The sequence below is a fragment of the Oncorhynchus masou genome, chromosome 29 (assembly GCF_036934945.1).
Source record: "Oncorhynchus masou masou isolate Uvic2021 chromosome 29, UVic_Omas_1.1, whole genome shotgun sequence".
NCBI classification, from domain to species: domain Eukaryota; kingdom Metazoa; phylum Chordata; class Actinopteri; order Salmoniformes; family Salmonidae; genus Oncorhynchus; species Oncorhynchus masou.
The window spans coordinates 85,449,155-85,473,398 of NC_088240.1; the positions used below are offsets into that span (position 1 = coordinate 85,449,155).

At 50.0% G+C, this 24,244-nt stretch overlaps 1 protein-coding gene across 1 annotated transcript; it reads left to right on the forward strand.

The window, feature by feature from the left end:
• Positions 1-379: 379 nt before the first annotated feature.
• nradd (neurotrophin receptor associated death domain) lies at positions 380-22,471 on the forward strand. Its single transcript, XM_064946676.1, has 6 exons — positions 380-975; positions 12,614-12,746; positions 12,879-13,244; positions 20,417-20,654; positions 20,878-21,020; positions 21,266-22,471. The coding sequence occupies exons 1-6, from the start codon at positions 934-936 to the stop codon at positions 21,586-21,588; spliced, it is 1,245 nt and encodes a 414-aa protein (XP_064802748.1). The 5' UTR covers positions 380-933; the 3' UTR covers positions 21,589-22,471.
• Positions 22,472-24,244: the final 1,773 nt, after the last annotated feature.

A 24,244-nucleotide genomic window follows, 5' to 3' on the forward strand; every position in this document is an offset into this window, starting at 1 on the left:
GGTATTACAACTGCTAGGTTACAATATTCTACATTGATATCTTAATTATCCTATATAATTTATATACAACATATATCATTTTATAAGCATGTGTTTATTTACATATATACTATAATAAAAAAAGAGTGTGACGGAGAATATTAGCCACAAAATAGTAATTTCTGTAACCCCCCTGGAGAAATAACCGGGGGTTTAAAAATTAAGACCGCAAAATACAGCCCGGGCTACATCAAAGTCCCAACTTCCATTATTTAAACAGGTCCCTAAAGGCATCTTCCGGAATGTATCCCCTTTATTTATTACAGTGTATCAAGTTTCATCCCCATTTGAATATCACTTCAATGTGTTTATTGCCGTCGCGTATCAGCCAATCACAAAGCGAGGACCCGGGCTCCAGCCGTAGAGAGCTGAAGGCGTTGAAAGTGAACCGAGCGCTTGAAGATCGAGGGGCCAAAACGCTGCGCTTCAGAATCACACTCTGCAAGAGGAACATGCCAACAAAGAGTGAAGTGTGACTCAACTGCAGGGAATGTAACAAAGAAACGGACGACAGTAAAAGTAGATGTGTGTAGCCTCAAGAAGAGGATTGTTTTACTGTTTTCCTGACGTGTTCTTTCATGGCAGTTGATTTCACTGAAGAGAAGCGGCACTCGGACTTGCTGTTGAGTTTTGGGACATTTTTTCTTCCGCCGTATGTGTAGGATACTTTGATGCAGTTTTAAAAAATGCTCTCATTTGGTCGTGTTCTTGTTACTTTCAAAGTGGTTTCTTGACAGCTGTGAAGAGCTTTTAGGAACCTAGGTGCGCTTTTTGGCATTTACCTGTGTTACGTCTCACGGAGAAGGCTATTGAAGCCGTCTATGGTCCCAAAGACTGTTGAAGGGGTATAGCCAACTCATTGTACGGGATTTTCCATCGGCGAAGAACTGTGACATGGATGCGCTTTGGGTCTGCACACTTGTTCTGTTCGTAAATGTAAGTGTCGCTCCTATTCCTGATATACATAGACTGTATCTCACTAATATATCTCTTAGGCGACTGTACAGTAATACACGAACAGATCAATTCCCTCCCTGTTATTTTCTGCTGAGAGTGCAATGTATAGTAGCGCACATTACTGTCCAACATGAGGCGAATTAATTATTTAGCCAATCTGCATAAAGTTAATGATTTTGGCTACATTGTAAACTATGTTGGCATTACGCACGCGCTACATTGTAAACTATGTTGGCATTACGCATGCGCTACATTGTAATTACGTGCATTTATTTTATTTAACCCTTATTTTACCAGGTCATTTGACTGAGAACACATTCTCATTTACTGCAGCGACCTGGAGAATAGTTACAGGGGGAGGAGGGTGGTGGTGAATGAGCCAATGGAAGCTGGCAATGATTAGATGCCTTGCGTCTTGGTTGTGTTACATTGTAATCTAGCCTACTTCTCACTCTACATTGACAATGTTCTGTATAGCTACAGAATGTGACATATTGTCATTATCTACAACTCTCCTGCTTTTACTCAGAGATAAACTCTGTTTTTCTTTTCTGATCTTAGTTTATCTTCCTTACCAATTGATAAGGCTTAGGCTGTATTATAAGTGTGTGTCATTTAAACGTTAATGCAGGTAGTTAAAGTGAGATTTGATTTGTACAGATCAAAGTTTCAAAATAATCCTTTCCACAGCTGGAGAAGATGACAGTTTGACACTCCATCTCCTTTCAAGTCCAACAGACCCGAGGGCCTGTAGAGGAGAGGAGAGGCAGCATGTCTTGTCATGTTCCCAGAGCCTAACCCTTTCTTCAAGATCAAAGCGCTGGAGATAAAACTCCATCAGATCTTAATTCACTCTGCATTCATGTGACCCCGGAAAGATATTTATCTGTTTAATGAGGGGATAATAACAACAAACGTTCATTTTAAATGGAAATTAAAGTTTTGTTTCCCCAAAACACACCTTTGTTTCTATCACAGAGGTTTGTTTGAAAATTTAAAAAAAACTTTTTTTTGGTGAACTTCTCCAATTAGTTTTCTCTGCTTAATATGAATGTTTTTTCAAACCTCAATGTATTAAAGATCATTATACTTGTCGTTCAATCACACCAGCCCACTAATGTTAGTGGTTTGATTGTCCAAGGTTCTCTGTTACATTACCAAACTGTATTACAATTCATAGATAGTGCCATAGCCCTTCCTTGCGGCAATTCCTGGTAGAAATGCGTCATGAGTAAAACTATCGCTGCGGTCTGGATATCCGGAGCAAAGAAATTATAATTTCTCTCAGTCTGTGGCGAGAGAAGGGCGACCCTGTTTGTAACAGAACAGTAAATGTAATTTCCATGTTGACGCTAAGCAGTTTTCTGATTGGTTTCCACTTGAACTCACGTCCGCCGCTTTGCTTTCCCACAGCGACATCTTTGAGAGAGTAAGTCAGCATTTTGAGAAGTTTAATAATAAATTGCAGACAGACAAGCAGGCATACAGTGGCATGGCTATTGGTATCCAGTAGTTTGTCATGCTGTTAGGAGGGGATGGAAAGCTCAGCATATTCCCTGACTGGAACAAAACATGGTTAACAAAAAAAAAGTTCCAGATTCCAAACATGGACTTTTTAAAGATGACCTGCAACTGCTGATGACAGTAATCAGTGTGCAGATTAAAATCATGGACCAATCAGACAGGCAAGCAGCTCTAGCTCCACCCTCCCTACACGTCTCTCTGCCTTAGTGTGTCTGTCCCAAAATGGCACCCTATTGCGTATATAGTTCACTGCCTCCCAAATGGCACCCGATTCCCTATATTGTGCACTACTTTTGACCAGGGCCGATAGGTCCACATTTTGACCAGACTTGCCCAGATAATGATTCATGGAGGCAATTATGTGCATCCCAAATAGCACCCTATTCCCTATATAGTGCACTACAGGACCTCTATCTACATCTCCTGTTCTTCTGTCTGCTGGACGTCTCAGGGTGGAGATGGTGACACCACGCTGCTGCCCTCAGGGTGGAGATGGTGACACCACGCTGCTGCCCTCAGGGTGGAGGTGGTGACACCATGCTGCTGTCCCCAGGGTGTGAGGGTCAGGGTGGAGGTGGTGACACCATGCTGCTGTCCTCAGGGTGGAGGTGGTGACGCCATGCTGCTGTCCCCAGGGTGTGAGGGTCAGGGTGGAGACACCATGCTGCTGTCCCCAGGGTGTGAGGGTCAGGGTGGAGACACCATGCTGCTGTCCCCAGGGTGTGAGGGTCAGGGTGGAGGTGGTGACACCACGCTGCTGTCCCCAGGGTGTGAGGGTCAGGGTGGAGGTGGTGACACCATGCTGCTGTCCCCAGGGTGGAGGTGGTGACACCATGCTGCTGTCCCCAGGGTGGAGGTGGTGACACCATGCTGCTGTCCCCAGGGTGTGAGGGTCAGGGTGGAGGTGGTGACACCATGCTGCTGTCCCCAGGGTGTGAGGGTCAGGGTGGAGGTGGTGACACCATGCTGCTGTCCCCAGGGTGTGACACCATGCTGGTCAGGGTGGAGGTGGTGACACCATGCTGCTGTCCCCAGGGTGTGAGGGTCAGGGTGGAGGTGGTGACACCATGCTGCTGTCCCCAGGGTGGAGGTGGTGACACCATGCTGCTGTCCCCAGGGTGGAGGTGGTGACACCATGCTGCTGTCCTCAGGGTGGAGGTGGTGACACCATGCTGCTGTCCCCAGGGTGGAGGTGGTGACACCATGCTGCTGTCCCCAGGGTGTGAGGGTCAGGGTGGAGACACCATGCTGCTGTCCCCAGGGTGTGAGGGTCAGGGTCAGGGTGGAGGTGGTGACACCACACTGCTGTCCCCAGGGTGTGAGGGTCAGGGTTGAGGTGGTGACACCATGCTGCTGTCCTCAGGGTGTGAGGGTCAGGGTGGAGACACCATGCTGCTGTCCCCAGGGTGTGAGGGTCAGGGTCAGGGTGGAGGTGGTGACACCATGCTGCTTTCCCCAGGGTGTGAGGGTCAGGGTGGAGGTGGTGACACCATGCTGCTGTCCCCAGGGTGGAGGTGGTGACACCATGCTGCTGTCCCCAGGGTGTGAGGGTCAGGGTCAGGGTGGAGGTGGTGACACCACGGTCCCCAGGGTGGAGGGTCAGGGTTGAGGTGGTGACACCATGCTGCTGTCCCCAGGGTGTGAGGGTCAGGGTTGAGGTGGTGACACCATGCTGCTGTCCCCAGGGTGTGAGGGAGGGTCAGGGTGGGGTGGTGACACCATGCTGCTGTCCCCAGGGTGGAGGTGGTGACACCATGCTGCTTTCCCCAGGGTGTGAGGGTCAGGGTGGAGGTGGTCACCAGGGTGGAGGTGGTGACACCATGCTGCTGTCCCCCCAGGGTGGAGGTGGTGACACCATGCTGCTGTCCCCAGGGTGGAGGTGGTGACACCATGCTGCTGTCCCCAGGGTGTGAGGGTCAGGGTGGAGGTGGTGACACCATGCTGCTGTCCCCAGGGTGGAGGTGGTGACACCATGCTGCTGTCCCCAGGGTGGAGGTGGTGACACCATGCTGCTGTCCCCAGGGTGGAGGGAGAGCCCTGCCTCCTGGGGCTCCGCACCCTTTCATGTGCTCATCACTCTCACGTGGAAACTCCATGCTGCTGCAGACAAGGAGTCAAATATCATGTCAAAAGGGATTGCATTGCAAAAAGACCAAAGGGCGGCTTTAGGGAGTGTGTGTGCTCACGACTGGGTGACTGCACGCTTCTGTGTGTACGTGCTTCTGTGTGTATTCACACTTTTGTGTGTGTGTGCGTTGCTTATGTGTGTGTGTTGACGGAGTGACCGTGACAGCCGTGGAGTTCATAGCCCCTTTTGAAAGCAGATAGGGCTCCATGGAGGTCTCCTCTCGCCAGGGAATCAAGTCCTCTAGTACTGAAGTGGAGAGAGCAACTGCGGCCCCTCAACTCTCTCCAGTGGCCCTGGAGCAGACAGATCAGGTCTGTGTGTTCTCTTTTCTCATTGAGGTCCTTGAGCCAAGGAGGTGTCTACTGTGTAGGCTGCTTGGCTCTGTATGTAAGCAAGTCCTGAGCTCCCACATAACAGTCTGAAAATGGTTTATATAAGCTAGCATATAACAGATAACAATACACAATGATTCTAATATAGTTAATCAAAATTCTAACAAGTCACTTTTTTGGAACAAGATCCCACCCTGATGTCATATGCAAATCGGCTCACTTTTCATGTTGACTTTCTCAACTGCCTATTCCTGTTCAGTAGGCGAGTACGGAGACCTTTTACACAAGTCACACATTCCCTCTGAGGTCCATAAATCAGAGCTCTGTTAGTCCCAGTCCTGATTACTGTGGTCATTAAGCCCCGGGCAGGGTGGATGTTTATACACACTACACACACACACTACACACACACACACACACACACACACACACTACACACACACACACTACCCCCCCCACACCCCCCCACACACACACACACACACACACTACCCCACACACACAAACACACTACTACCCCCCCCCACACACACACTACCCCACACACACACACACACTCCACCCCATGAACTGGTGCACGGAGGGGAATATTTAACTCTATATTTGGTCAGCACAAGAGGAAATGCCAATTGGTCTGGCTCTGCAGAGTAAAGTAGAGCTGGAGTGGACCCTGTCTGGACTTTCTCGTGTGTGTGTGCGCGTGTGTAGTGTGTTGTGTGCGTGTGTAGTGTGTTGTGCTTGTGTGTAGTGTGTGTGATTGCCAGTTTCTGGTCTACAGCACGAAGAAGCAGCAGCTGGAGACACTACCAGACAGCATCGCTGCAACAGAACATTTATAATCCAGTGGATGGGTAATTGTATGTGTGGGGTACAGAGATGAGGTAGTCAATCAAAAATCATGTTAAACACTATTATTGCACACAGAGTGAGTCCATTCTACTTATTATGTGACTTGTTAAGCAAATGTTTACTTCTGAACTTATTTAGGCTCGCCATAACAAAGGGGTTGAATACTTAATGACTCGAGACATTATGGGGTCTTTTGTTTAGGCGAGTTACACAAAATCTGAATGTAATCCATTTTAAATTCAGGCTGTAAAGCAACAAAATGTGGAAAAAGTCCTGGGGTGCGAATCCTTTGTGAAGGTGCTGTACGTTCCCAGTTTAAAATGAGACCAGTAGACAATGTACACCAGATTTTGTACATGCCTTTTAAGTGCTGAAATATAAAATAGTTTAGTGCAAATCCAATCCTTGTAATTTAGGTGCAGGATGACATTTCTTTTAGATGACAGTTAGGCTACAGGAAGTGAACATTACAGGTAATCAAGATGCTGTGAAAACCAGCGTGCTGTAAACATTCTAAATATGTTGTAAAAACCAGTGTGCAGTAAACATTCTAAATATGTTGTAAAAACCAGCGTGCTGTAAACATGTTGTAAAAACCAGCGTGCTGTAAACATTCTAAAATGCTGTAAAAACCAGCGTGCTGTAAACATGTTGTAAAAACCAGCGTGCTGTAAACATTCTAAAATGCTGTGAAAACCAGCGTGCTGTAAACATTCTAAAATGCTGTGAAAACCAGCGTGCTGTAAACATTCTAAAATGCTGTGAAAACCAGCGTGCTGTAAACATTCTAAAATGCTGTGAAAACCAGTGCTTGTTTTGTTGAAATGTTGTTGTCCTCACTGTTGCTCCTACGGCACTAATCTGGTGAGCACCTTTTGGAGCTCCGCCCAAGCATGTCATTGGATTGGTTTGACATGTTGTGAGGTGTCACTGATTCCGGGTTCTGACCCCTCTTTAGCTGATTTCTGCCATGGAACTTCCCCGGGAAGCCTGGTTCGCAACAAGGCTTGTGCAGTCCAATTGGAACCCTATAGGACTCTGATCAAAACAAGTGCACCAAGTAGGGAATATGGTGTCATTTGGGACACAAGCTAAATACACGGCCGTTGAAAGAGAATACAAGCCATTGGCCAAGCCCTTCTCACACAACTCACTGTGATGGGCCATTCTCACATTTACATTTTCTGTCATTTAGCAGACACTCTAATCCAGAGTGATTACAGTCAGTAGTTATTTAGCAGACACTCTAATCCAGAGGGATTAACAGTCAGTAGTCATTTAGCAGAGACTCTAATCCAGAGTGATTTACAGTCAGTAGTTATTTAGCAGAGACTCTAATCCAGAGTGATTTACAGTCAGTAGTTATTTAGCAGAGACTCTAATCCAGAGTGATTTACAGTCAGTAGTTATTTAGCAGAGACTCTAATCCAGAGTGATTTACAGTCAGTAGTTATTTAGCAGACACTCTAATCCAGAGGGATTTACAGTCAGTAGTCATTTAGCAGAGACTCTAATCCAGAGTGATTTACAGTCAGTAGTTATTTAGCAGAGACTCTTATCCAGAGTGATTTACAGTCAGTAGTTATTTAGCAGAGACTCTAATCCAGAGTGATTTACAGTCAGTAGTTATTTAGCAGAGACTCTAATCCAGAGTGATTTACAGTCAGTAGTTATTTAGCAGAGACTCTAATCCAGAGTGATTAACAGTCAGTAGTTATTTAGCAGAGACTCTAATCCAGAGTGATTTACAGTCAGTAGTCATTTAGCAGAGACTCTAATCCAGAGTGATTTACAGTCAGTAGTCATTTAGCAGACACTCTTATCCAGAGTGATTAACAGTCAGTTATTTAGCAGAGACTCTAATGCAGAGTGATTAACCGACAATGCATTCAACTAAGGTAGGTAGAACAACCACATATCACAGTGATAAGACAACCACAGCTCACTGCAGAAGTGCATGTGATCGCTGAGATGAAAACCTGTTGAAACTGAGCTCCCATCACCCTGATACTGCAGATCTGTGCTAGCTGAGGTTCAGATGTTGTCTGGCTCCTCAAATAATGGTGCAATAAAATCTCTGTGCTGTTTTTCTTGGAATGAAACATCCCCTCCTTCCCTTCAAAGCTGTGATGTTGTTCTTGGAATGAAACATACCCTCCTTTCCTTCAAAGTTGTGCTGTTGTTCTTGGAATGAAACATACCCTCCTTTCCCTTCAAAGTTGTTCTCTTTCTCGTGATGGAATTGTTTCAGTGCAGTTTTGTGACTGGAATGATCAGATTAAATGAAATGTTATTTGTCATATTGGCCGAATACAACAGTTAATTCTTACTTACAAGCCCTTAAAAATGGTGCTATATTTACTAAATAAACTAAAGTAAAAATGTTTTATTAAATTAAAAGTAACACAATAAAATAACAATAACAAGGCTATATACAGGGAGTCAATGTGCAGGGGTACAAGTTAGTTGAGGTAATTTGCACATTTGGTCCGCACATGCTCTGAGTACACATCCTGGTAATCTTTCTGGTCCCGCGGCCTTGTGAATGTTGATCTGTTTAAAGTTCTTGCCCACATCGACTACGGAGAACGTGATCAAACAGTCGTCTGGAACAGCTGGTGCTCTCATGCATGCTTAAGTGTTGCTTGCCTCGAAGCGAGCATAAAAGGCATTTAGCTCATCTGGTAGGCTTGCGTCACTGGGCAGCTCGTGACTGGGTTTCCCTTTGTAGTCCATAATAGTTTGTATGCCCTGCCACATCCGACGAGCACCAGAGCCAGTGTAGTATTCAATCTTTGTCTTGTACTGACACTTTGCCTGTTTGATGGTTCGTCTGAGGGAAGAGCGGGATTTTTTATAAGCGTCTGGATTAGTGTCCTTCTTATTGAAAGTGGCAGCTTTAGCCTTTAGCTAGGTGCAGATGTTGCCTGTAATCCATGGTTTCTGGTTGGGATATGTACGTACGGTTACTGTGGGGATGACGTCGCAGATGCACTTATTAATGAAGCTGCTAACTGAGGTGGTATACTCCCCAATGCCATTGGATGAATCGCGGAACATATTCCAGTCTGTGCTAGCAAAACAGTCCTGTAGCGTAGCATCCACATCATCTGACCACTGGCATGGTGTGTGTGTGTGTTTGTGTGCGTTCATGTGTGCATTCCCGTTTGTGTGCGTTGGTCCCTGTGTGTGTTGGGCTCGTTGGAGGCTCCACATGTTGACACAAGCTGCTTCTTGGAGCAGACATCGGAGACAGCGGTTTCTCCCAAATGGCACCCTATTCCCTACGTAGTATACTACTTTTGACCAGAACCCTATTGGCCCTGGTTTAAAGTGTGTACTATAAAGGGAATGGGGTGCCATTTGGCAGTGAGTCGGGGAGAAATCAGAGGGTTGTTTAGCTGTTAGCAGGAGGTTAGTTGTTAGACATCTGTTAGTTCCTGTCTACCCTCAGGCTCCAGGGATAATGGCTAGTGGGTCAATCAGCCCTCAACATGGGCATGTTTTAGATGCCTGACTGCTTTAGAGGAGGGCCTTGATGGGGTGTGTGTGTGTGTGTGGGGGTGTGTGTGTAAATCTCTTGTTCTTAGACATAGTGAGGGGCAGTCGGGAGGGAGCGACACACACACACACACACACACCTGCAGGGCTGGGGGGGGGGACATCAAAGGCCCCCTCAAAATAGACACATATGCTGGGCTGCGGGGGGCTAACTGACACACCCGCCTGGGGCTACAACGGTCTCACCTCCTCCTCACCCTCCCTCCCTTCCTCCCACCCCTCACTGTGTCTGAGGACAAGAGACACACACACACATTGTGACTATAATGTCATTCACACCCATGTGGAATGTGTCAATGTGGGAGGAAGCCCTTTCTACTCCTTCCTTCTTCCTCATGTCTCAGTGTTTTCCTTCTCCTTTGTTTTATTCTTTCCATGGGATTAAAAGCCAGTCTGATTAAAGCCAGTCTGATTAAAGCCAGTCTGATTAAGCCAGTCTGATTAAAGCCAGTCTGATTATAGCCAGTTTAAAGCCAGTCTGATTTAAAGCCAGTCTGATTAAAGCCAGTCTGATTAAAGCCAGTCTGATTATAGCCAGTCTGATTATAGCCAGTCTGATTATAGCCAGTCTGATTAAAGCCAGTCTGATTAAAGCCAGTCTGATTATAGCCAGTCTGATTATAGCCAGTCTGATTAAAGCCAGTCTGATTATAGCCAGTCTGATTATAGCCAGTCTGATTAAAGCCAGTCTGATTAAAGCCAGTCTGATTATAGCCAGTCTGATTATAGCCAGTCTGATTAAAGCCAGTCTGATTAAAGCCAGTTTGATTATAGCCAGTCTGATTATAGCCAGTCTGATTAAAGCCAGTCTGATTAAAGCCAGTCTGATTAAAGCCAGTCTGATTAAAGCCAGTCTGATTATAGCCAGTCTGATTATAGCCAGTCTGATTAAAAGCCAGTCTGATTAAAAGCCAGTCTGATTTATAGCCAGTCTGATTAAAGCCAGTCTGATTATAGCCAGTCTGATTAAAGCCAGTCTGATTAAAGCCAGTCTGATTAAAAGCCAGTCTGACTAAAGCCAGTCTGATTAAAAGCCAGTCTGATTAAAAGCCAGTCTGACTAAAGCCAGTCTGATTAAAAGCCAGTCTGATTAAAAGCCAGTCTGACTAAAGCCAGTCTGATTAAAAGCCAGTCTGATTAAAAGCCAGTCTGATTTAAAGCCAGTCTGATTTAAAGCCAGTCTGATTTAAAGCCAGTCTGATTAAAGCCAGTCTGATTAAAGCCAGTCTGATTATAGCCAGTCTGATTATAGCCAGTCTGATTAAAGCCAGTCTGATTAAAGCCAGTCTGATTATAGCCAGTCTGATTATAGCCAGTCTGATTAAAGCCAGTCTGATTATAGCCAGTCTGATTAAAGCCAGTCTGATTAAAGCCAGTCTGATTATAGCCAGTCTGATTAAAGCCAGTCTGATTAAAGCCAGTCTGATTATAGCCAGTCTGATTTATAGCCAGTCTGATTAAAGCCAGTCTGATTAAAGCCAGTCTGACTAAAGCCAGTCTGATTAAAAGCCAGTCTGATTAAAAGCCAGTCTGATTAAAGCCAGTCTGATTATAGCCAGTCTGATTAAAGCCAGTCTGATTAAAGCCAGTCTGATTAAAGCCAGTCTGATTAAAGCCAGTCTGATTAAAGCCAGTCTGATTAAAGCCAGTCTGATTAAAGCCAGTCTGATTAAAGCCAGTCTGATTAAAGCCAGTCTGATTAAAGCCAGTCTGATTAAAAGCCAGTCTGATTAAAGCCAGTCTGATTATAGCCAGTCTGATTAAAGCCAGTCTGATTAAAGCCAGTCTGATTATAGCCAGTCTGATTATAGCCAGTCTGATTATAGCCAGTCTGATTAAAGCCAGTCTGATTAAAGCCAGTCTTCTTTAAAACCAGTCTAATTTAAAGCCAGTCTTCTTTAAAGCCAGTCTGATTAAAGCCAGTCTGACTAAAGCCAGTCTGATTAAAGCCAGTCTGATTATAGCCAGTCTGACTAAAGCCAGTCCCTCCTGCTAGGCTGCACTGGGCTCTATAAGCCCTTAGGAATGTCTGATGTATCCCTCATGTTTAACACACACTGGGGCTGCCTCCCAAAAGGCACCCTATTCCCTATAGAGTGCACTACTTTTGAGCAGAGCCCGGCGAGCCCTATAGACCCTGGTCCAATGTAGAGGCCCATATCGGGAATAGGGTGCCATCTGGGCCTCAGTCTGGCCCCTCCATTACCCGGCCGGGGCAGATAAGCGCTCAGCACTCTGAAAACAGAGCCAGATCAAAATATAAAAAAACACTATTTTCAATACGCCCACCTTCTCCTCATTCTTTCCGTCTGATGGCGAGGCAGGCAAAGGGGTGTGTGTAATTGATTTCCTGATTTCTACACGAACATTGAGGTCTTATTTTTGAGTCTTTGGTTGGTGGAACTGGACTGGCCTTGACTGAGACCAGCCGAGAGAGACGCTTGTGCTCTTACTCCTCCAAACATAGCTTGTCACCATAGTTTCCATCATAATATTGAACATGTCTGTGTGTTGGCTTGTCACCATAGTTTCGAACATGTCTGTGTTGGCTTGTCACCATAGTTTCCATCATAGTATTGAACATGTCTGTGTGTTGGCTTGTCACCATAGTTTCCATCATAGTCTTGAACATGTCTGTGTGTTGGCTTGTCACCATAGTTTCGAACATGTCTGTGTGTTGCTTGTCACCATAGTTTCCATCATAGTCTTGAACATGTCTATGTGTTGGCTTGTCACCATAGTTTCCATCATAGTCTTGAACATGTCTATGTGTTGGCTTGTCACCATAGTTTCGAACATGTCGGTGTTGGCTTGTCACCATAGTTTCCATCATAGTCTTGAACATGTCTATGTGTTGGCTTGTCACCATAGTTTCGAACATGTCTGTGTTGGCTTGTCACCATAGTTTCCATCATAGTCTTGAACATGTCTGTGTGTTGGCTTGTCACCATAGTTTCCATCCTAGTATTGAACATATCTAGGTGTTGGCTTGTCACCATAGTTTCCATCCTAGTATTGAACATATCTAGGTGTTGGCTTGTCACCATAGTTTCCATCCTAGTCTTGAGCATATCTAGGTGTTGGCTTGTCAACCACTTAGCACTCATCAGTTTGATCTATAAAATAGTTCCCTTATCACTGGCATCTGCAGCACCGATAAATAAATCACTATCTATCTATCTGATAATTGATGCTAAGCTAACTGTTTTGTTTCTCCTTCCAGGTTGCCCTGGGAGATGCCTGTGTCAGTGGGCAGTTCAGCCAGTCAGGGGAGTGCTGTAGCCCGTGTCCTCCAGGTCATGGGGTGGAGGTAGAGTGTGGGATGGAGGACACCAAGTGCCAGCCTTGCCCTGAGGGTGAGTCATGGAGGCAATAGGGTTTAGATGGTGTTTCTTATGCCATTCCCCCAGTAGACATACAACTATAGTACATACATACTGATAACACTGTGAGATACATTCAAATCACCTATACCTTGTATGTTCTAGGAACGTTCTCCCCATCAGACGGTCTCTCCCCGTGCCTCCCCTGTGCCCGCTGCCCGGCTGGCATCCCAGAGCTGACCTCCTGCAGCGCCACCCAGGATACCCACTGTGACTGTGACCAGCACTTCTACCTGTGGCGGGATGGGAAGAGTGTGGCAGGGCTGTGTGCCGCCTGCACCATGTGTGGACGGGGCGAGGGGGTGGTGAGGCTGTGTGGTGCCCAGGGGAACACCCAGTGCCAACCATGTCGCCCAGGAACGTTCTCAGAGGAGAAGAGTGATATCAAGCCCTGCCAGGCCTGCTCTCAGTGCTCTGGCACGGAGGTGGAGATCAGAGCCTGCCAGCTCAACTCTGACACCCTCTGCATGGGTGAGTCTCTGTGTATGGTGTGTGTGTATGGACTTAAAGTTGACCGGGGCAGCTCTAGCAGGGCAGACATTTGACAAACTGACTTATTGGAAAGATGGAATCCTATGACGGTGCCACGTTGAAAGTCACTGAGTTCTTCAGTAAGGCCATTCTACTGTCAATTTTTGTCTATGGAGATTGCATTGCTGTGTGCTCGATTTTATACAGTTGTCAGCAACGGGTGTGGCTGAAATAGCTGAATCCACTCATATATATATATGAAGACATGTGGCCAACACCTGTACCCACACCTAATCTGAACACTTAGCAACACTTGAGGAAACATGAGCACAGTCCAACAGAGAGAAAACACTCTTAAGTGCTACAGTCAAATGGCTCGGAGCCGACAGCTCTTAAAAAGGGCCTGACAATCTAACTACCCCCACACCAGACCCCAGGGCCTTGGCACATTGGTGACCCCAACATGGTAACCCCTCACCGGCTCCAAATGACCAAGCCTTGGTCTAGTGGCCTGAATCTCCCCAGGAGTCTGGTCATCTGAACACACAGGTCACCCCATCTGACACTGTAGATAGAGGTCTGGTGAGTCCCCAGACGTGTTTGATCCTAGAAGGAGTAAGGAGGGGTTTGGGGGGGGTGACTGAGTCAGGGGCTGTAGAAGGAGTAAGGAGGGGTTGGGGGGGGGGACTGAGTCAGGGGCTGTAGAAGGAGTAAGGAGGGGTTTGGGGGGGGGGGTGACTGAGTCAGGGGCTGTAGAAGGAGTAAGGAGGGGTGGGGGGGGTGACTGAGTCAGGGGCTGTAGAAGGAGTAAGGAGGGGTTGGGGGGGTGACTGAGTCAGGGGCTGTAGAAGGAGTAAGGAGGGGTTTGGGGGGTGACTGAGTCAGGGGCTGTAGAAGGAGTAAGGAGGGGTTGGGGGGGTGACTGAGTCAGGGGCTGTAGAAGGAGTAAGGAGGGGTTTGGGGGGTGACTGAGTCAGGGGCTGTAGAAGGAGTAAGGAGGGGTTTGGGGGGGGACTGAGTCAGGGGCTGTAGAAGGAGTAAGGAGGGGTTTGGGGGGGACTGAGTCAGGGGCTGTAGAAGGAGTAAGGAGGGGTTGGGGGGGGGTGACTGAGTCAGGGGCTGTAGAAGGAGTAAGGAGGGGTTTGGGGGGGTGACTGAGTCAGGGGCTGTAGAAGGAGTAAGGAGGGGTTTGGGGGGGGGTGACTGAGTCAGGGGCTGTAGAAGGAGTAAGGAGGGGTTTGGGGGGGGAGGAGGGGTTTAAGGAGGGGTTTGGGGGGGGTGGTGACTGAGTCAGGGGCTGTAGAAGGAGTAAGGAGGGGTTTAGGGGGGTGGTGACTGAGTCAGGGGCTGTAGAAGGAGTAAGGAGGGGTTTGGGGGGGGGGGTGGTGACTGAGTCAGGGGCTGTAGAAGGAGTAAGGAGGGGTTTGGGGGGGGTGGTGACTGAGTCAGGGGCTGTAGAAGGAGTAAGGAAGGTCAGGGGCTGTAGAAGAAGTAAGGAGGGGTTTGGGGGGACTGAGTCAGGGGCTGTAGAAGGAGTAAGGAGGGGTTTGGGGGGGTGACTGAGTCAGGGGTAAGGAGGGGTTTGTAGAAGGAGTAAGGAGGAGGGGCTGTAGAAGGAGTAAGGAGGGGTTTGGGGGGACTGAGTCAGGGGCTGTAGAAGGAGTAAGGAGGGGTTTGGGGGGGGACTGAGTCAGGGGCTGTAGAAGGAGTAAGGAGGGGTTTGGGGGGTGACTGAGTCAGGGGCTGTAGAAGGAGTAAGGAGGGGTTGTAGAAGGAGTAAGGGGGTTTGGGGGGACTGAGTCAGGGGCTGTAGAAGGAGTAAGGAGGGGTTTAGAAGGAGTAAGGAGGGGTTTGGGGGGACTGAGTCAGGGGCTGTAGAAGGAGTAAGGAGGGGTTTGGGGGGGACTGAGTCAGGGGCTGTAGAAGGAGTAAGGAGGGGTTTGGGGGGACTGAGTCAGGGGCTGTAGAAGGAGTAAGGAGGGGTTTGGGGGGGGTGACTGAGTCAGGGGCTGTAGAAGGAGTAAGGAGGGGTTTGGGGTGACTGAGTCAGGTGCTGTAGAAGGAGTAAGGAGGGGTTTGGGGGGGGTGACTGAGTCAGGGGCTGTAGAAGGAGTAAGGAGGGGTTTGGGGGGGGGGTGACTGAGTCAGGGGCTGTAGAAGGAGTAAGGAGGGGTTTGGGGGGGGGACTGAGTCAGGGGCTGTAGAAGGAGTAAGGAGGGGTTTGGGGGGGGGGGGACTGAGTCAGGGGCTGTAGAAGGAGTAAGGAGGGGTAGGGGGGTGGTGACTGAGTCAGGGGCTGTAGAAGGAGTAAGGAGGGGTTTGGGGGGGGGGGTGACTGAGTCAGGGGCTGGTAGCTGACTGGGTGGGGGGCTGAGTCAGGGGCTGTAGAAAGGTGTAAGGAGGAGGGGGTGTTGACTGGGTCGGGGGGCTGGTAGCTGACTAGGTGACGGAGGGGGGGCTGGTAGCTGACTGGGTCGGGGGGGGGGCTGGTAGCTGACTGGGTCGGGGGGCTGGTAGCTGACTGGGTCGGGGGGGCTGGTAGCTGACTGGGTCAGAGGGGCTGGTAGCTGACTGGGTGAGGGGCTGATATTTAACTGGGTCAGAGGGGGGGGGGCTGGTAGCTGACTGGGTCAGGGGGGCTGATATTTAACTGGGTCAGAGGGGGGGCTGGTAGCTGACTGGGAGGGGGGGGCTGGTAGCTGACTGGGTGGGGGGGGGCTGATATTTAACTGGGTCAGACTGGGTCGGGGGTGGGGCTGGTAGCTGACTGGGTGGGTGGGGGGCTGATATTTAACTGGGTCAGAGGGGGGGCTGGAAGCTGACTGGGTCAGAGGGGGCTGATATTTAACTGGGTCAGTGGGGGGGGGGTGGTAGCTGACTGGGTCAGAGGGGGCTGGGAGCTGACTGGGTTAGAGGTGGGGGGGGGGTGGTAGCTGACTGGGTCAGAGGGGGCTGGGAGCTGACTGGGTCAGAGGGGGGCTGGATTACTGGGTTTGGCAACAAGATGGTAGCTGACTGGGTCAGCTGGTAGTGGGAGCTGAATGGGTCAGAGGGGGGCTGGGAGCTGGCAGGCCCTCACAGGCTGGATTACATTTGGCAACAAGATCATAATTCAGATAGCTGGTAGTGTTATCAAATATGTTCACTGTTTGTGACTGTGTGACTGTGTGACTGCATCAACTGTAGGTATGAAAGCCCTCACATTCTATACACAGTCATTGACTTATTACAAAAAAACATTGTGCCAATGGTAGATGTGTCAAGGCCCTTGATTTGATGTTGAGACGGGGATAAGGACAGGACAGACATGCAGAGACGGGGACAGGGCAGACATGTTGAGACGGGGATAGGGACAGGGCAGACATGTTGAGACGGGGATAGGGACAGGGCAGACATGCTGAGATGGGGATAGGGACAGGGCAGACATGCTGAGACGGGGATAGGGACAGGGCAGACATGTTGAGACCGGGATAGGGACAGGGCAGACATGCAGAGACGGGGATAGGGACAGGGCAGACATGCAGAGACGGGGATAGGGACAGGGCAGGACGGGGATAGGGACAGGGCAGACATGCTGGGACGGGGATAGGGACAGGGCAGACATGTTGAGATGGGGATAGGGACAGGGCAGACATGCTGAGCCGGGGATAGGGACAGGGCAGACATGTTGAGACGGGGATAGGGACAGGGCAGACATGCAGAGACGGGGATAGGGACAGGGCAGACATGCTGAGATGGGGATAGGGACAGGGCAGACATGCTGAGGCGGGGGATAGGGACAGGGCAGACATGTTGAGACCGGGATAAGGGACAGGGCAGACATGCTGCGGGGATAGGGACAGGGCAGACATGTTGAGACGGGGATAGGGACAGGGCAGACATGCAGAGACGGGGATAAGGACAGGGCAGACATGCAGAGACGGGGATAAGGACAGGGCAGACATGCAGAGACGGGGATAGGGACAGGGCAGACATGTTGAGACGGGGATAGGGACAGGGCAGACATGCTGAGACGGGGATAGGGACAGGGCAGACATGTTGAGACGGGGATAGGGACAGGGCAGACATGTTGACAGGGCAGACATGCTGAGATGGGGATAGGGACAGGGCAGACATGACAGGGCAGACATGTTGAGACGGGGATAGGGACAGGGCAGACATGTTGAGACGGGGATAGGGCCAGGGCAGACATGCAGAGACGGGGATAGGGACAGGGCAGACGGGGATAGGGACAGGGCAGACATGTTGAGACGGGGATAGGGACAGGGCAGACATGCAGAGGCGCGGGGATAGGGACAGGGGATATGTTGAGACGGGGGACAGGGCAGACATTGACGGGGATAGGGACAGGGCAGACATGTTGAGACCGGGATAGGATAGGGCAGACATGGACGGGGATAGGGACAGGGCAGACATGCAGAGACGGGGATAGGGACAGGGCAGACATGCTGAGACGGGGATAGGGACAGGGCAGACATGCTGAGACGGGGATAGGGACAGGGCAGACATGTTGAGACGGGGATAGGGACAGGGCAGACATGCAGAGACGGGGATAGGGACAGGGCAGACATGCAGAGACGGGGATAGGGACAGGGCAGACATGTTGAGACGGGGATAGGGACAGGGCAGACATGCAGAGACGGGGATAGGGACAGGGCAGACATGCAGGGAGACATGTTGAGACGGGGATAGGGACAGGGCAGACACGGGGATAAGGACAGGGCAGACATGCAGAGACGGGGATAAGGACAGGGCAGACATGCAGAGACGGGGATAGGGACAGGGCAGACATGTTGAGACGGGGATAGGGACAGGGCAGACATGCTGAGACGGGGATAGGGACAGGGCAGACATGTTGAGACGGGGATAGGGACAGGGCAGACATGTTGAGACGGGGATAGGGACAGGGCAGACATGCTGAGATGGGGATAGGGACAGGGCAGACATGCTGAGACGGGGATAGGGACAGGGCAGACATGTTGAGACGGGGATAGGGACAGGGGATGAGACGGGGATAGGGCCAGGGCAGACATGCAGAGACGGGGATAGGGACAGGGCAGACATGTTGAGACGGGGATAGGGACAGGGGATGAGACGGGGAGGGACAGGGCAGACATGTTGAGACGGGGATAGGGACAGGGCAGACATGCGGGGATAAGGACAGGGCAGACATGCTGAGACGGGGATAGGGACAGGGACATGACGGGGATGAGATGCCGGGATAGGGACAGGGCAGACATGCAGAGACGGGGATAGGGACAGGGCAGACATGCAGAGACGGGGATAGGGACAGGGCAGACATGCTGAGACGGGGATAGGGACAGGGCAGACATGCATGCAGGGACGGGGATAGGGACAGGGCAGACATGCTGAGATGGGGATAGGGACAGGGCAGACATGCAGACGGGGATAGGGACAGGGCAGACATGTTGAGACGGGGATAGGGACAGGGCAGACATGCAGAGACGGGGATAGGGACAGGGCAGACATGCAGAGACGGGGATAGGGACAGGGCAGACATAGGGACAGGGCAGACATGCTGAGACGGGGATAGGGACAGGGCAGACAGACGGGGATAGGGGGATACGGGGATAAGGACAGGGCAGACATGCGGGGATAGGGACAGGGCAGACATGTTGAGACGGGGATAGGGACAGGGCAGACATGCAGAGACGGGGATAGGGACAGGGCAGACATGCAGAGACGGGGATAGGGACAGGGCAGACATGTTGAGACGGGGATAGGGACAGGGCAGACATGCAGAGACGGGGATAAGGACAGGGCAGACATGCAGAGACGGGGATAAGGACAGGGCAGACATGCAGAGACGGGGATAGGGACAGGGCAGACATGTTGAGACGGGGATAGGGACAGGGCAGACATGCTGAGACGGGGATAGGGACAGGGCAGACATGTTGAGACGGGGATAGGGACAGGGCAGACATGTTGAGACGGGGATAGGGACAGGGCAGACATGCTGAGATGGGGATAGGGACAGGGCAGACATGCTGAGACGGGGATAGGGACAGGGCAGACATGTTGAGACGGGGATAGGGACAGGGCAGACGGGGATGTTGAGACATGCAGAGACGGGGATAGGGACAGGGCAGACATGTTGAGGCGGGGATAGGGACAGGGCAGACATGTTGAGACGGGGATAGGGACAGGGCAGACATGCAGAGACGGGGATAGGGACAGGGCAGACATGCTGAGACGGGGATAGGGACAGGGCAGACATGTTGAGACCGGGATAGGGACAGGGCAGACATGCAGAGACGGGGATAGGGACAGGGCAGACATGCAGAGACGGGGATAGGGACAGGGCAGACATGCTGAGACGGGGATAGGGACAGGGCAGACATGCTGAGACGGGGATAGGGACAGGGCAGACATGCTGAGACGGGGATAGGGACAGGGCAGCAGACATGCAGAGACGGGGATAGGGACAGGGCAGACATGTTGAGACGGGGATAGGGACAGGGCAGACATGCAGACGGGGATAGGGACAGGGCAGACAGACGGGGATAGGGACAGGGCAGACAGACGGGGATAGGGACAGGGCAGACATGCAGACGGGGATAAGGACAGGGCAGACATGCAGGACAGGACAGGGCAGACATGCAGAGACGGGGATAGGGACAGGGCAGACATGTTGAGACGGGGATAGGGACAGGGCAGACATGCTGAGACGGGGATAGGGACAGGGCAGACATGTTGAGACGGGGATAGGGACAGGGCAGACATGTTGAGACGGGGATAGGGACAGGGCAGACATGCTGAGATGGGGATAGGGACAGGGCAGACATGCTGAGACGGGGATAGGGACAGGGCAGACATGTTGAGACGGGGATAGGGACAGGGCAGACATGTTGAGACGGGGATAGGGCCAGGGCAGACATGCAGAGACGGGGATAGGGACAGGGCAGACATGTTGAGCGGGGATAGGGACAGGGCAGACATGTTGAGACGGGGATAGGGACAGGGCAGACATGCAGAGACGGGGATAGGGACAGGGCAGACATGCAGAGACGGGGATAGGGACAGGGCAGACATGCAGAGACGGGGATAAGGACAGGGCAGATATGTCAAGTGGCCCCCTTCTATCCTTAGTGTTTCCTCCATGGTTCAGTGGTTCTCTAATCAACAGTCTCCCATCTCTCTCCAACCAACAGATAAGAAGCTCCACATCCTGTCTCGTCCCCCTGAGTCTGACGGCCCTCTGGCCGCTCCTCGCCTGCCTGGGTTGGTGAAGGATGGAGAGGAGGCCAGCCCTGCCCCTGGAGGAGGAGCAGCCCCCAGGGCCCCCGGGTTCACCCCTCAGGATGATGGGAGCAGCAACCACATCCTGGTCTACGTATCTGTTCTGGCTGCTGTGGTGCTGGGCCTGCTGCTCTACGTGGCCTACAAGTGGTGAGTTGACAGGAGACACGCTGCCGTCTCATTGGCTGCATCTTGAAGCACTGCATTGGTGTGAGCATTGGCTGGAGAGAGTTGTTCAATGCATGACGGGGTGGAGAATTGTTTGCAAACCTTTGGATTGGCGTCATGTATTTCCGTTGTAGGTTGTGATAAAGTGATCCTGTTGTTATGTGTAGTAAACAGTGTAAAAGTGTTTCCTGCCATGTCTCGTCAGCTGGACGTCGTATAAGCAGAAGCAGGCGTTGAGTAAAGCACGCGCTGCAGAGCTGGGGACGTGTCCTGAAGGAGAAAAACTCCACAGTGACAGCGGCGTGTTCCTGGACTCACACAGCCTGCAGGAGGGCCAACCAAGTAAAGGTAACAAACAAACAGCCACGACTACACCACAATTAACCTCACTGCACTACACTGTTACCTGAGTGAGAACAGAAGCCCAAGTTAAATACATGTTCTAATCTCTCTCAATGTAGAGCACATTTAGCATTTATCAGACACTCTTATCCAGAACAACTTAGACGTCTTTTCTTATTGGCTTTTCTCATCTATTACAACTGTTGAATGGACTTGTGACGATCTGTGTCTGTTGTGTATTCTACCCCCAGGTAGTAAGAGGGACAGTAAGCAGGACGGCCGTCTGTACATCAACCTGCCCCCCCACAGACAGGAGGAGGTGGAGCGTCTGCTCCAGGAGGGGAGCGGGGGCCGCAGAGGCTCCTGGAGGACCCTGGGGGCCGCGCTGGGCTACGAGCCCGAGCAGATGGACCTGTTTGGGCACGGCGAGGCCCCTGTACACACCCTCCTTTCCAACTGGGCTCAGCAGGAGGGCTCCACTCTGGGGCTTCTGTGCTCGGCGCTGGCCCGCATCGAGAGGCCCGACGTAGCCGCCGCCCTCACCTGCCCTGCCCAGGGGGTGTCTGTGGTCTGAGGAAGGAGCCATGGTTGGTCCCAAATGGCACCCTATTCCCTATATAGTGCACTACTGGTAAGCTAAAGGTCAAAAGTAGTGCACTATGTAGGGTGCCACAGAGCCTTCCTCATGAGCCTGATAAGACTGGGTGGCATTCATTAGGAACCAAACGCAAGAAAACGGACTGAATCAGGGAGTGACGACCTGAACTTGAACCAATAAGAAATGTTTGTTTTCCGTTGCGAAACATACTGCTGCGGTGTGTACTAATGAATATGACCCTTGTGGACATAGGAGAGGATGGATGGGGCAAACAGCCCTCCTTCTCGCCCAGTGGGATGGCATGGCATGCCAGGGGAGGTACTCTTGCCTGCCCCATAATGCCTCAGACCTTTGAACTGAAGAGGATAGTGGAAGTGTTGTTGCTGGCTCGTTGAGCTGGTTCATCCTCTATTGGAAATGTACAGTATATCCCCCATTCTTCCAGTATATATATATATTTTACCATACTTGTGTATAATCTGCCCAAGCGTTCTAGGAATGGGTATTTATTTGCAGCAATGTCAGAAGAATCCACTCTCTTCCCTGATTTGTTTTGCAGCAATGTGAGGAGGATGCACAACAGCTGACCGTAACTAACTGAACAGGCATGGGAATGAAATACTCTGTAGAATATTCTTTACAACTATGAAATAAAGGCATTCTGTTCATATTAACAATCAGTCGTGAATTTTAAGACCTTTGTAAATATTTGATCATAGATTCATTGTAATATAGTGTTAGAAAGGTTTTCAAGCGTGAAGGGGCAATCGCAAACATCTTTGACTGAGGATGCATCTCTCTCTCTCTCTCTCTCTCTCTCTCTCTCTCTCTCTCTCTCTCTCTCTCTCTCTCTCTCTCTCTCTCTCTCTCTCTCTCTCTCTCTCTCTCTCTCTCTCTCTCTCTCTCTCTCTCTCTCTCTCTCTCTCTCTCTCTCTCTCTCTCTCTCTCTCTCTCTCTCAGCTTCTCCATCTTAAAGACATTGAGAGGCCTCAAATCAGTGAAGTACTATCAGCGTTGCTCGTCACTGCCTCTCTCCTATCATGGTTTCTGGTGTGGCTGGCTATCCAGAACATTATCGTTATGGAACAATCAATCACTTATTCTTGTCTATATTCCAATGTCATGGTGTGTGTTTTTCTAAGACGTCGTTTCATATAATAAATTGCTTTTGAAGGTGTGAGTGAGAGTCAAACGGTGCTCTCAGCTTGTTGTGTTACATGCTCTGACAAGAACAGTGGTTTCTGTCCTACCCGAACGGAAAAGCAAGCAGCTACCTGCTCTGTGGTAGTTTATTCTGGAGATAATCAATGGCCGTCTTTGTTTGTCTCAGTCACCTAACTGAACAGGGGTGTGACTTGTAACAAATTAAACAAGTATGTGGTCATGTCAGAGGAAAGTATGGAAGACTTCCATTTACAGTTGAAGTCGGAAGTTTACATACACTTAGGTTGGGGTCATTAAAACTCATTTTTTCAACCACTCCACAACTTTCTTGTTAACAAACTATAGTTTTGGCAAGTTGGTTAGGACATCTACTTTGTGCATGACACAAGTAATTTTTACAACAATTGTTAACAGACAGATTATTTCACTTATAATTCACTGTATCACAATGCAAGTGGGTCAGAAGTTTACATACACTAAGTTGACTGTGCCTTTACACAGCTTGGAAAATTCCAGAAAATGATGTCATGGCTTTAGAAGCTTCTGATAGGCAAACTGACATCATTTGAGTCAATTGGAGGAGTACCTGTGGATGTATTTCAAGACCTACCTTCAAACTCAGTGCCTCTTTGCTTGACATCATGGAAACATTAAAGAAATCAGCCAAATGTTTTTAGACCTCCACAAGTCTGGTTCATCCTTGAGAGCAATTTCCAAACGCCTGAAGGTACCCCGTTCATCTGTACAAACAATAGTACGCAAGTATAAACACTACGGGACCACGCAGCCGTCATTCCGCTCAGGAAGGAGACGCGTTCTGTCTCCTAGAGCTGAACGTACTTTGGTGCGAAAAGTGCAAATCAATCCCAGAACAACAGGTACTTGTGAAGATGCTGGAGGAAACAGGTACAAAAGTATCTATATCCACAGTAAAACAAGTCCTATATCGACATAACCTGAAAGGCCACTCAGCAAGGAAGAAGCCACTGCTCCAAAACCGCCATAAAAAAAGAGACTACGGTTTGCAACTGCACATGGGGACAAAGATCGTACTTTTTGGAGAAATGTCCTCTGGTCTGATGAAACAGAAAGAGTGTGGTTGGCCATAATGACCATCGTTATGTTTGGAGGACAAATGGGGAGGCTTGCAAGCCGGAGAACACCAACCCAACCGTGAAGCACGGGGGTGGCAGCATCATGTTGTGGGGGTGCTTTGCTGCAGGAGGGACTGGTGCACTTCAAAAAATAGATGGCTTCATGAGGCAGGAAAATGATGTGGATATATTGAAGCAACATCTCGAGACATCAGTCAGGAAGTTCAAGCTTGGATGCAAATGGGTCTTCCAACTGGACAATGACTCCAAGCATACATCCAAAGTGGTGGCAAAATGGCTTAAGGACAACAAAGTCAAGGTCTTGGAGTGGCCAATACAAAGCCCTGACCTCAATTCCATAGAAAATTTGTGGG

Excerpts from the sequence above, each read along its gene's own strand:
- nradd (XM_064946676.1), top strand. The coding sequence starts at position 934 with ATGGATGCGCTTTGGGTCTGCACACTTGTTCTGTTCGTAAAT. Across the intron at positions 976-12,613 it reads CACTTGTTCTGTTCGTAAAT|GTTGCCCTGGGAGATGCCTG; the intron begins GTAAGTGTCGCT and ends TTCTCCTTCCAG. Across the intron at positions 12,747-12,878 it reads GTGCCAGCCTTGCCCTGAGG|GAACGTTCTCCCCATCAGAC; the intron begins GTGAGTCATGGA and ends TGTATGTTCTAG.